The following is a 12,775-nucleotide window of genomic DNA, read 5'->3' on the forward strand; positions in this document are numbered from 1 at the left end:
CCATGGCCATCACCCAGAGCCCCAGCACATGAACTGCCAAGTGGAAGCCACAGAGGTAGCCACAGGGAGCCCACACCTTCCCAACAAGTGTCCGGGGAAACCAGGCTCACACCACGGACAGCCAGCCCTGCCCGGAACTGTCCAAGGTTTACAAGCTGAGCAAGATCATGTCCTGACAACAGAACAGGCGCTAATGATGGTCCTCACAACCCAAAACACCAACAAGCAAGGGGGCGTGGTGAGCCTTCACCTGGACAACATAAACATCCAGGAGGGTATAAAATCCGCCAGCCCAACACCTCACACTCACACTCACACTCACACACACACACACACACACTCACAGCCTCCTCCAGCCCCACCGCCCACCATGGCCGCATCCACCCTGTCCGTCTGCTCCAGTGACCGGAGCTACGGCAGCCGCGTCTGCCTGCCTGGCTCCTGTGACACCTGCTCCGACTCCTGGCAGGTGGACGACTGCCCAGAGAGCTGCTGCGAGCCCCCCTGCTGTGCCCCCCCCTGCTGTGCCCCCTCCTGCTGTGCCCCAACCTGCTGTGCGCCTACCTGCTGTGACCCCAGCTGCTGTGCCCCCTCCTGCCTGACCCTCATCTGCACCCCTGCGAGCTGTGGGTCCAGCCCCTGCCAACCAGCCTGCACCAGCTGCTGCCAGCCCTCCTGCTGCAGCTCCTCCCCCTGCCAGGAAGACTGCTGTGTGTCTGTCTGCTGTAAGCCCGTCTGCTGCACCCCTGTCTGCTGCACCCCTGTCTGCTGCAAGCCCGTCTGCTGCACCCCTGTCTGCTGCCAGGCCTCACCCTGCTCAGCCTCCTCATGCTGCCAGCAGTCTAGCTGCCAGCCCTCCTGCTGCAGCTCCTCTCTCTGCCAGGAAGACTGCTGCAAACCTGTCTGCTTCACCCCTGTCTGCTGTAAGCCCGTCTGCTGCACCCCGGTCTGCTGCAAACCTGTCTGCTGCACCCCTGTCTGCTGTAAGCCCATCTGCTGCACCCCGGTCTGCTCTGGGCCCTCCTCCTGCTGTCAACCCAACCCCTGCTCCTCGTCCTGCTGCAGACCGTCCTCCTGCGTGTCCCTGCTCTGCCGCCCCGTGTGCAGGCCCGCCTGCTGTGTGCCCGCCTCCTCCTGCTGTGCCCCTGCCTCCTCCTGCCAGCCCAGCTGCTGCCGCCGAGCCTCCTGCGTGTCCCTGCTCTGCCGCCCCACGTGCTCCCGCCAGGCTTGCTGTGTGCCTGCCTCGGCCCAGAAGTCCTGCTGCTGACCAGCTTGAACTTCTGCGTCTGGCACTGCTGTCTTTGCTCCTGGGCACAAATGTCCTCTCTCAGGAGCTCTTACGTCCAAGACCATCCCTCTGCCCGTTGGTGGACACACAGCTGCTATCTACTGGGGACTTGAACATGCCGCCCATCCTTTCCTGAAAAGAGATGCCCACCAGTCCCTCAGTGGGGGTGGACTGCGGCTCCCCGGGAACCCTCTTCTGAAGGCCGGTTGCTCGTGTTCCACGTGACAAAGGCCAATCGCTATAATTAATAAAATGTTTGTGTCATGACCTAGAGACCAGTGTTTGTTTTCTCCTCTTCCTCGGACCCCAGAGACCTCTCCAGACTGGAGCTCTTTCTGGTGGAAGCCAACAATAAAGACATATTCTCAAACTCCAAGTTCAAAGCCCCTGAGAGATGATGAGGTCTGAATGTGGCTCTGCACACTCCGTGTCCCTTCTCCACCCTGTGGCCCTGCCCTCCCCGCAGTGACGAGCCCTCCAAGCCTGGGCCAGGGGAGGGGGTGGGCGTGGTTGCACAAGGCTTAGACCCTGAGGGGGCTTTGGGGTCTCGCCAATGCCTGGCCCCCTACCCATGCAGGTTAAATGTGAGCTGAGGAGCAGCACGACCTAACTGGTGGGAATTTGAGGGTCCAGTACCTAGCACCACGCCGACTCCCTCGGAGAGAGGTGCCGTCCAGAGGAATGCCTGCATGCTGGTCTGGGCACAAGGGCTGCCGCCCTGAAGCACCAGCAAATCCCTGTAGGACCCCAGAGGGGTGCAAGGGTTGGTTCAGACATCATTCATTCTACTCAAAACTTCAAGGTCTGATTGGGGAGACAGAGAGAAAAAGGATTTGTTGACAAATCCTCAGAACAGTGGAAGATGATGAGCCTGCAGTCTCAGTGGACCACAAGTGCTAGAGAGTCAAGGGAGCCTGCAGTCTCAGTGGACCACAAGTCCTAGAGAGTCAGACCAGCCAGGTCAGCATCAGGCTCCCTACTCACCCCTTGTGCCAGGAACAGATGGAAGAGGCCCCCAGGAGCAGAGCAGCAGCAGAGGCCCGGCAGGCGAGAGGAGGAGCAGGTCTCTACCTCTCCACAGCCGCTGGCTCTGTCCCAAGTTAGCTCTACCCCAGGGAGGTGGAGACGGAGCAAAAACCTCAGGGGGCCTTTAAAGAGAAAGGGGCTGGGTTGCAAGCCCACCTTGACTCTTAAATCCCTCAGTCCGCCTGAACTTACTGAAAACCTGTACCCATTACTTGCTCGTTTGCAGGGAAATGTGACCACCTGCACAGCTAAATGAACAGGGACCTCGATGGATTCTTCACGGCACAGAGTCAAAGACGTGGAGGAAGCTCCCACTGCATCCGTAACCAAAGACTGAAGTGCAGGGTTGTAGACTCCCGTGGACACCAGCAAAGCCCAGTGTAGCCAAAATAGTGCGTGGGAGGGATGGGGGGGCTGCAGGACGCTCCCTGGCTCTGGCCCAGGGGCTCCAGAACATCTAGGACCTTCTGGCGGCTTCTGCAGGAAAGTCGGTCACAACTGGAAAAGGCATGGCCGGCCACTGGTGGCCAGGCTGCTCCCAGCCAGGACGTTTACATGGTCGGCTGCACTGCTCACAGACGGGGTGTCTGCAAGGTCAGCCAGGCTGTTTACTAATGAGCATCTACACAGTCAGCCACACTACTCACTGACGGGGTATCTACACTGTCAGCCAGACTGCACACAGATGGGGTGTCTACATGGTCAGTTAGTCTGCTCACAGATATGGCGTCTATATGGTCAACCAGATGATTCCTGGCTTGGGCATCTACACAATAAACTGTCTGCTCACAGATGGGGCGTCTACACGATCAGTCTCAGTGTTCACAGATGGAGCGTCTACACAGTCATACAGACTATTCCTGGCTGGGGCGTCTACACAATAAACTGTCTGCTCACAGACAGGGAGTCTACACAGTCAGCCAGGCTGCTTACAGACAGGGGGTCTACACGGTCAATCTGACTGCTCACAGATGGGGTGTCTACATGGTTAGTCAGAGTGCCCACAGACAGGGCATCTATGCAGTCAGCCAGACTGCTCACGGAAGGGGTGTCTACAGTCAGTCTGACTGATCGGAGTCTGACCACACGGTTAGCTGGGCACCACTGCCCAGCGGTGGCAGGGTGGGGGAGTCAGAGGTGACAGGAGTCTTTACCTCAGGAGGCTTCTTTAACACGTGTACACAGTACGGGGACAATGCCCGATGCTCTGAGACCCTCCAGATCTCGCGGAGCCCTTCTGCGGGCAGCTCCCCGGCCCTGGACACCCCATCACTGTCATGCCTCCGACCCAGACGGTCACTGCCCTCAAAAGCATCACTGAGGACCCGGGGGCAGGCCTCCCCCGCTGTCTGGCGGATGGCGCCGTGGCTGCGGGGTGCGTGGAGGGAGGGTGTCTGCGAGGTGAGGGCCTGACTCGCAGGGGCGGGACACCCGGGACGGTGACAGGCGGCCGGCGTGGGGTCTGCAGGGACCAAGGATGAGGCAGAGCTGTGCACAGCAGGTGCTCTGAGAGTCCCTCTGAATTTCCCATCACGTAGCCCGTGACCTCACGATAATGGACATTTCCAGATCCATGGATCCGTGATCCCGCCGCAGGAAGGACCCCCCACCCCCACAGTGCTCTTCTTAGACTACTTCTCGGTTCTCAGACAGCTCCCCTCTGGCACCCCGGTGTGCCCCGGCTCCCTTGTGCTGATGACCGTGCACGCTCTGGGCGTCCCCCACCTCCCGCCCAGGGCGGCCCCAGCATCCTTGCTCTTGGGTGGCCCGGGGTCCCACCCCAGGGGCTGAGCCCACGCTGTCAGGGGCAGGTTCTGGGCCAGGTGTCCCGACCCGGCACAGTGCAGGCTCCACGCAGGGGCACACAGGAGGGCAGCCACCCGAGGCTGTGCCACGAAGAGGCTCTGTCTGTGCCGTGGCCCCCAAGACAGACTGCACACACGCCGCTCCTCCCGGAACACCTGCACGACCCGGTCCCGGTCCCTTCCAGCCACTAGCGGCGCCGCCTGCTCCGTGGGCATCTACACGGCCAGCAGAACTGCTCACAGGCGGGGCGTCTACACCGTCGCGGGCTACCGTTGCCCGCGGAGAGAAGGAGTCGGAGGTGACGGGGCTCCAAGCCCGCAGCCCAGGGCCCCTCTTCCCGCGGCCGCCTCCTCCGCGGCCGCCCTTCCTGTCCCTTCTCCCACGTCCCTGGGATGACGTGAGCCCCCGAACCAATCCAGGACGGCTCCTGGGGCAAGACTCTCAGTTCGCCCCGCCTGGGGAGCTGCCGTGCCTGCAGGGCTGTGTTCACCGGTTCTGGGGATGACGGTGTGGACATCTCCGGGAGCTACTAAAGTCACCCACAAAGCCCTGTCCCCTGAATGGGAGAAGGAGGAGCCCTACTCGTCTGTAGGGCGTACACTTTAATTTTGAGACTGGGTTGGCTCTGCATATTGGTTGCTGAGCAGGGGACCTTTTTACCTAAAAAGGGTCAAACCTCAAAGTTAGGGATTTTCCCTCAGTACCCCCAGCAGAGTAAGAAATAACCTCGCTGGTTCAAGGGACCAAGGGGGACCAAAGGAAGCCCAGGGCCCAGGGCCCCTGATCTAGGAGCTCCCACTCGCCCAAGAGGCCACCCTAGAGTGGCCGGTCCCCCAGGGTACAGACATCTGGTAACCTGTGGCCTCTCCGCAGAGGGAGCGTTCCTGGATTCTAGGAGCCACGACCAGAGGAAGGGACAGGAGCAAAGGAGAGACGGTGCACACACTCGATGGGCTTCAGATCACTCTGGGATTTATTAGACTTTTGTGCGGGGGCTGCAGAGCTGGGCACCCTGCACCAGCCAGAGACACTGGGGGCGACTCTCTGCCTGGGTACCGGGGATCAAGTGGCTTTGCTGTAAGATGGTCTAGTCCAGAAGGTCTGAAGTGGGTGATGTCTGGGCTGCCTGGTAGGAGCTGGGAGAGCAGCTACCCCTGACCACATGGAGGAGGGGTCCTAGGAGGCCGTGGGCTCAGCAGCAGGTAGGGGTGCTGCAGGGGACAGGTCTGCAGAGCAGGGTGGAGCAGGAGGGCTGGCAGCCCCCAGAGGACTGGCAGGAGGGAGCCACATACACAATGGGCTTGCAGCTCACAGGCAGGCACACGGCTGGTTTGCAGCTCATGGGCACACACACGGCTGGCTTGCAGCTCACAGGCACGCAGCAGGACGTCTGGCAGGAGCTGGGCACATTGCAGGACGTCTGGCAGGAGCTGGGCACACAGCAGGACGTCTGGCAGGGGCTGAGCACATAGCAGGACATCTGGCAGGAGCTGGGCACACAGCAGGCCGGCTGGCAGCCCGTGGAGCAGCTGGACTGGCACATGGTGGCGTGGGGCTGGAGTGGAGTCAGGGTGGAGGACGGGGCTGGTCTGGAGGCTCCTTCCCCAGGCAGCCTTTATACCCGGGCTGTGGCATCCTGGCAACAAGCCACACGGGGGCCTTCCTCCTGGTGGCCTGATTGTTTTCCTCTTCCTCCTCCTCCCCTGTGCGTCTCTTCCTGGAGTGTCCTGGTGGAAGCCACTCTGTTCAGGAGACTCTGTGACAGCTGGAGGCTCAGCGTGACCCAGCAGCCTCATGATTTCTCGACCCAGCCCAGGTAGGATGGTGAGGGACCATCGGCTGGGGACAAGGGCCTCCATATCAGGATGCTCCAGGTCCTCCCCGAGCTCACATACCCTGTCCTCTGTCCACACAAGCACTGTCCTGCTTGCCAGACTGGGGATCCCTGTTTTGATTGGGAAACTCCGTGACCCAAAAGGTCTTCCCAAGGGACCAGAGCCCAGAGGCTGGGCTCCTCACTGGGGACAGCCATGGCCGTGGCATCCACCATGTCATCTGGTCCCGGCTTTGTGCCAGGTGCCACGTTATCTCTCGTCACTGACTAGTCACCAGTCCTTGCCACCATCCTAGGGGTAGGGGTAGCCCACGTATGCGGATGCGCGACTGGATTCCGTGATGCGTGCGCGCTCTGCCACTGCGGCCAAGAAGCAGGCGTTTGAAGCTCAGTTTCACTCTGGGGTCTGCGGTCATTACCGTTGCGCCAAATTATGCTGGGGCTTTAGGGGTTTTCTGAGACTCTTGGATCTGTAAGTTAGAATTATTTTTAAAAAATCTAATTTGGGAGGTTGCCTGAATGACTCAGCTGGTTGAGCATCTGATTCTTGATCCCAGCTCAGGTCTGGATCTCAGGGTCATGAGTTCAAGCCCTGCATTGGGCTCCAACTGGGCATGGCGCCTAGTTGAAAAAGCAGGGAGAATTGTCTATTATTTATGCTTCAGTATAATTCTCTTCTTCTCCATGGGTTGAAATTGCTTCTTGTTGGACTGCCTGATATTGCCCATAGACCCCTTCATGATTCTTAATTCTGCTCTCTCTTCCTCCGATTGGGTGATTCCTACTGATGCGTCATCACATCGACAGTCTTTCTTATATCGGCCGGGACCGCGAGGCCTGGACTCACGCTGTGCAGTCTGCACTTGTGCACCTGCACCTGCTGCCCGGTGCCCGCACTACAGGATTTCCCACTGTTTTGGGAACGTGCCCATCTCTGCCCCGGTGTCCTCGCGCCCCCACGGCTGCTTCTGCTTGGAACCCTGCCCCTCCCCCCGCCCCAACATCCCTCACGTTGTGCCTGATCAGCATCACCTCCGCACACAGATCCCCAAACCACTCGCCAGCACCCCCATTCCTGTCCACCTACTGAGCCCGTTTTCCTTCCTGGGGCTCAGCCCACCGTGGCATCACTTCATGCGTTAACTTCCATGTTCTCGCTTATTCATTGCCCCATGAGGCTCACGAGGCTAGGACGTCTCTATAGCCAGCACACAATATACATTTGTTGCATAATCAGATCAATGACTGTATAGATTACTAGAAGGCAGAAGTTGGTCAACTTTCTATACAGGAAAGAGAGTAAGTATTTCAGGCTTTGCAGGGGCATGGTCTCGCTCATAACCACTCCACATTATAGTGCAAGCCCTAGACAGCATGTAAGCAAATAAGCGTGTCTGTTTCCAATAAAGCTTTATTTACAAAACAAGGAGAGGGCCAGATTTGTCCCACAGACTGCCCTGGTTCCCAGTTTGCAGATCCCCAGTCTAATGTTTTCCTGTGCCAAATAAAGGCTCAAGAAGCATTACTGCCTCAAAGCCACCACCGACGGCTGTGAGACAAAAAGAATAAAGGATGCGATCCCCAGTGGGGCCAGCGGTGCTGTGTGCACAGTACTGGTCTGGAGAAACGGCATGAGCCCCACGTAAAGCCAAACCAGAACATCCTGTTTACAGAAGAAGGAATCAGCCTCTCAGCCAAACTCATTATAGTGGAGCAAAACACAGGGAGCGCATCCCACGACAAGATGTTGGGGAACAGCTATGAGGAAGTCAACAGCTGTGCTTCTGTGTTGCCGGGACGCCTACTGCCCGGGTATAAAGGCCGCCCCGGGCAGGAGCCTCCAGAACTCACTGCCTTCCTCCCTGACTCCACTCCAGCCCCACCATGTGCCACACCAGCTGCTCCACGGGCTGCCAGCCGGCCTCCTGCTCCCCCAGCTCCTGCCAGACGTCCTGCTACGTGCCCGTGAGCTGCAGGCCCGCCCTGTCCGTGAGCTGCAAGCCCGCTGTGTATGTCGTCCCCTCCTGCCAGTCCTCTGTGTGTGTGCCCGTGAGCTGCAAGCCTCTCGTGCTCATGGCCTCCTCCTGCCAGTCCTCCGGGGGCTGCCAGCCCTCCCGCCCCACCCTGCTCTACAGACCCGTCTCCTGTAGCACCCCGTCCTGCTTCTGACCGGGATCGCCCCCCCCAGCTGCTCCCAGGGCACAGGGGGCCACATCTGCGACCCTCCTGGGGCAAGTCTTCAGTGGCCTCTGGGTTCTGCATAGGCAGATGAAGAACGTGCCCAGCGGACCCTCAGAAGCCCATGGCGAGGATGTGGTGGGATGACCTGGACCCCTCTGTGACCCAGCGAAGGCCCTTGGGAGGCCTAGTTTCCGGGGTCCTCTGCCTCCAGCAGGAACCAGCTCTGTGTGATCCAAATAAATCATGCTTTCCTGATGCAGCTTGTCCCTGGTTTATTTCATGTATTTCCAAGTTCTTTTCTCAAAGACCTATACAGCCATGAGCAGAGCAGCCCCTCCTCAAAGAGCCCTCCCTCCAACAGCTCAGCTGGAGGGGGGAGGGGGTCCGTGGAGGGTGCAGGGGGAGGTGCCGTTCCCACGTCCAGCACCTGAGACTCACCTAGTAGATGGGGGATGGCAGCGGAAAAGCTACCCCCACGGAATAGGGGACGGGAATCGGAGCATGACCACAGGGAGGGCAGGGAAAGCTCACACAAACCCACCCCAACTACAGAGTGAAGTCTGGCCATTGCAGAGAAGAGTGGCAGGAAGGGAGAAAGCCTCACCTCCCAAGACCCAGGCACATAGGGCCCACTCAAGACTGACCTTGGACTAGGACAATGGAGCCCTCCTGGCTCCCACTCAGCCTGGCTGGTACCGCTGCAGGAGCAACAGCAGTCATGGAGTGGGGGTTGGGTAGGGGGGAGGCAGGCATGTGGAGAGGTCCCCTCCATGTGCCAGGCACACAGGGACAGCTGAAAACTTAGGGCAGAGCAGGAATGCTGTGCCTCCAGCCCTTGCCCTAAGCACATGGCACTGGAAGCCCACCACAGAGGAATCCAAAGTCTTAGGTACCTTGAAGGTCATCGCAATAATGACAAAACCCAAACTAAGGTCAGCATCTGAGGAGGTTAATCCAAACTTCTCCCCACCACACAGATGACCTGACAGAAGAAACTCACCCATTTCCCAGAGGAAACACTTTTTAATGTCCATTTCAATTAATACATGATATCTGATGTTCAATAAAAAATTAGAAGACATACAAAAAAAGTAAAGAAATCCATCCACTGTCAGGGACAAAGCAATCAACAAAACTGGACTCAAAAACGACCCAGATATTGGAACTATCAGATAGAAACAGTAAAATAACTATGAGGAGTGAAGTAAGTCAGAGAAAGACAAATACTGTATGATCTCACTTACATGTGGAATTTAAAAAATAAAATAAAACAAGGTCATAAATACAGAGAACAAGACAGGTGGTCTCCAGAAGTGGGGTGGGAGAGTGAAATGGTGAGGGTTATCAAAAGACACAAACTTACATTCACAAAATAAGTAAGTCCTCATGATGTAAGGTACAGTCTAGTGACTGTAAAAGAAAACATGTTATTATATTTAAAGAAATAGAGGAGAGAAATGTAAATAGAAGAACAGAGTGTCTATTAAAATAGAAGAAAGAAATGGACTTGAGGGAACCAAAGATAACTTCTAGAAATTGAAAAAAAAAGTCAAGTAATGGAAATTAGAAACAGTGGACAACTTAAACAGAATATTAAACATAGCTGAAGAGAGAATTAGAAAAATCAGAAGGCAGGTCCAAAGAAAGTATCCAGAATGCAGCAAAAAGAGTCTAAGAAGTGGCAAATACATAAGAGATATAAATATTTATGGAGGACACATGGTAAATGTGTAGATAAAAGCATGAGAATGACAAATATTAAATTTAGTGTGATAGTTACCTGTGGGATGGAATGAAACATTGAATCCTGTGGGACAAAGAAGGCTTTTAATTAATTAACTGTGCTTAATACATAAAATTGGGTTCTTAGACCCAATTTTCATACTGTACCTCCAACAAACAGTGCTCTGGGATACCACTTGGTGTCCTAAAATTCAACTCAGTTCTGCCACTATCTACTTGGAAACACCATCAGACCCCCCAGGTCAATGGCCCAGCCTAAAAGACTGACCCCACACCACTTCAGAGGCCAACTGCAAGCTTAGCTTGTCACCTGTGTTTCTGACCAACCAGCTCTAGATCTAAGGTCCTAAGGTTCAGTTGATTTGTTAGAGTGGATCACAGTACCCAGAGAAACTTTTACTTACTAGATCACCAGTTTATTATGAAAGGATACAGTTCAGACCCAGCAAGCTGGAAGAGATACAGAAGGCAAAGCATGCGTGGGGGGAGAGTGTGACGCGTCCGTGACTCTCCAGGCTCACAATATCACAATATATAAAAGGATAGAGTATAACACACAGAATACATATATGAGCAGATGGGGAATTTCAGAAGAGATGGAAATTATAAGAGCCAAACAGATCATATAAAATTCAAAATAGGTAGGAGACAAGATGGCGGAGAAGTAGGAGGAGATGCTGTTTCAACCTGTCCCCTAAAGTGAGCTGATCACCTACCAAAGAACTCTGATCACCCATGAAATCAGCCTGAGATTAGAATTATACACGTCTGGATCCCTACGGGGCAGAAGACACCAGCGGACAGATAAAGCGGAGGGGGAACATCGGACTGATATCGGAAGATAAACAAAAGGGGGAGGGAGCCACCAGAAGCGACCCATTGGAAAGTAATACTCCAGCACGAGAGTGCTCTGTGGTTGGGGACCAGCATTAACTTGGAGTCTGCTTGAAAGCACTCAAAAAGAGCAAAAGATCTTAAGGGGAAATTGGTGGAATTGGGTGATTAGGGACAGGGGATTAAGTCCAAGGACCCAGGATGGCCCCACCACTGGCAGGGAACCAGAGAGAGCAGTGAAGAAGCCAGGCCTTGGTCCCTCAGACGCCAGTGCACCTGAGAGCGTCTGGGTGGCAGCATCCATGAGGGTGAAGGAGCCTGCTGTGGATGCCAGCCGGCAGAACCACAGCCTTTTGCACTCTGCACATGTACTGTGCGACTGGGGTCTGAGTCGCGCCCCCACACCCTCCCCTGAGTGCGTGCAGGCGCCAGCGGGCACTCTCTCAGACCCCGAGAGTCTGAGCACTCTCAGCCCGGCCAGCGTGAAAATCTCAGCGCGCTATCGCTGCTTGGGACCTCTCTGGCGGTCTGGAGCTGCCCAGACAGCTGCGGCTAGTATTTCTCGTGGTTTTGGGTACAAGTGGGAATTCCTGTGACCCCAGAGACCGTGACTGGGGATGTGCTCTGCCGGTGGCCGAGGGGGAATTTATGTGCTCTGGAGCACCCAGAGGGGAATAGACTGAGGCTTCTCTCGGAGAGGGAGGTCTGGGTGCAGTGTGCTTTCCTCTAACCTCCACAGAACCACTGAGAGCGGCTAAGGGGAGAAACAACAAACAAAAACCTCCAGAGAACAAAAGCCTGAAAAACTAGTTTCCTCAGAGCCCAGGCCCTTGATGCGGGAAGGAGGACTCAATTCTAGCAAGACTCCCTGAAAACCACGCGGCAGGCCCCTCCCCCAGAAAGCCAGCCAGAAACAAAAAACAAAAAACAAAAACAACCACCACTACTTCATACATACAACTTTTATTTTTAATTTGTTCCCACTATTGTGGTTCTCTTCATTTATTTTTTTCATATAAATTTTAACCTATTTACCATCACAATGAGATGTTCTGTACATCAAATTCCATAATAACCTTTTAACCTGAACTTTTCTGATACGTATACCTGTGTTTTTCTTTTCCTTTTCTATTTTTAATTTATTTTATTTTATTATTTTTTTAAATATTCATATAGAGATAAGCTTCAAGGTAATCCCTTTCCCCAATCAATGCTACCCCTATAGATAAACCAGTTTTAATCCCCTTTATCTCAGGAAAGTTAAGTCCTTTAACAAAGATGTCACGATACATCCAGGAGGAATCAAAATAACCTTCCTTGCACACACAGAATTTATAAGCTCCCTCCCATCTTTTTCTTCTGCCAGTGTTTCGGTGTATTTGTTTTTGTTCTGGTAGTATATAAATCTTATACTTGGTGTTCATTTTGACGGGGTTCTTTTATTTATTTTTCTTCTTGTCATCTGCTTTTGTCAATCTTTTTGTTTGTCTGTTTTTGTTTGCATACTTCATAAATCTTACCGTGGGGCCCATTTGGGTTGGGCCTTCTCTTTTATTTTACCTTTCTTTTTTCCTTTCTCTCTCTTTTTTTCTTTTTTCTTTCTTTTTGGTGGGGACTCTTGATTGCTCAGAAGTGCTCCAGGGTGCACCTTGCCTGCATCATGGTTCATACATTCAGATACACATCCGTTCAGCCATCTCTCACCAAAATGACTAGGAGGAGGAATGCCCAACAGAAGAAAAATTCAGAGACTGGGCCCTCTCCATCAGAGCTAGTGGATATGGACATAAACAGTGTGTTGGAAAGGGAATTCAAGCTAACAATCATCCAGGCAATAGCTAGGTTGGAGAAGGTCTTTGATGACAAAATGGAATTGATTAGGCAGAAGTGAAAGCCACTAGGGATGGTGTGAACAGTGCTCTCAGTGAGTTCCGATCAAATCTAAATTCTCTAACAGCTAGGATAACTGAGGCAGAAGATATATTTAGTGATCTGGAGGACAAACAGATAGAGAAAAAGGATCAGGAGGAAGCCTGGAACAAACAACTTAGAAGCCATTAAAA

General features: G+C 54.4%; 3 protein-coding genes across 3 annotated transcripts in view; 1 reads left to right on the forward strand and 2 right to left on the reverse strand.

The window, feature by feature from the left end:
• The window catches only part of TSPEAR (thrombospondin type laminin G domain and EAR repeats), a 201,714-nt gene that overhangs the window by 142,282 nt on the left and 46,657 nt on the right, over window positions 1-12,775 (reverse strand). The gene's annotated exons all lie outside the window — the stretch shown is intronic.
• LOC131826047 (keratin-associated protein 10-12-like) lies at window positions 371-8,130 on the forward strand. Its single transcript, XM_059165317.1, has 4 exons — window positions 371-1,246; window positions 3,607-3,715; window positions 4,305-4,418; window positions 7,822-8,130. Exons 1-4 carry the CDS (start codon window positions 371-373, stop codon window positions 8,121-8,123), a joined length of 1,401 nt encoding a protein of 466 aa, XP_059021300.1. The 3' UTR covers window positions 8,124-8,130.
• On the reverse strand, window positions 5,092-5,843 carry LOC131825464 (keratin-associated protein 12-1-like). The gene has a single exon (XM_059164923.1). It carries the CDS (start codon window positions 5,661-5,663, stop codon window positions 5,313-5,315), a length of 351 nt encoding a protein of 116 aa, XP_059020906.1. The 5' UTR covers window positions 5,664-5,843; the 3' UTR covers window positions 5,092-5,312.

Source organism: Mustela lutreola, chromosome 2 (genome assembly GCF_030435805.1).
Source record: "Mustela lutreola isolate mMusLut2 chromosome 2, mMusLut2.pri, whole genome shotgun sequence".
Taxonomy (NCBI): domain Eukaryota; kingdom Metazoa; phylum Chordata; class Mammalia; order Carnivora; family Mustelidae; genus Mustela; species Mustela lutreola.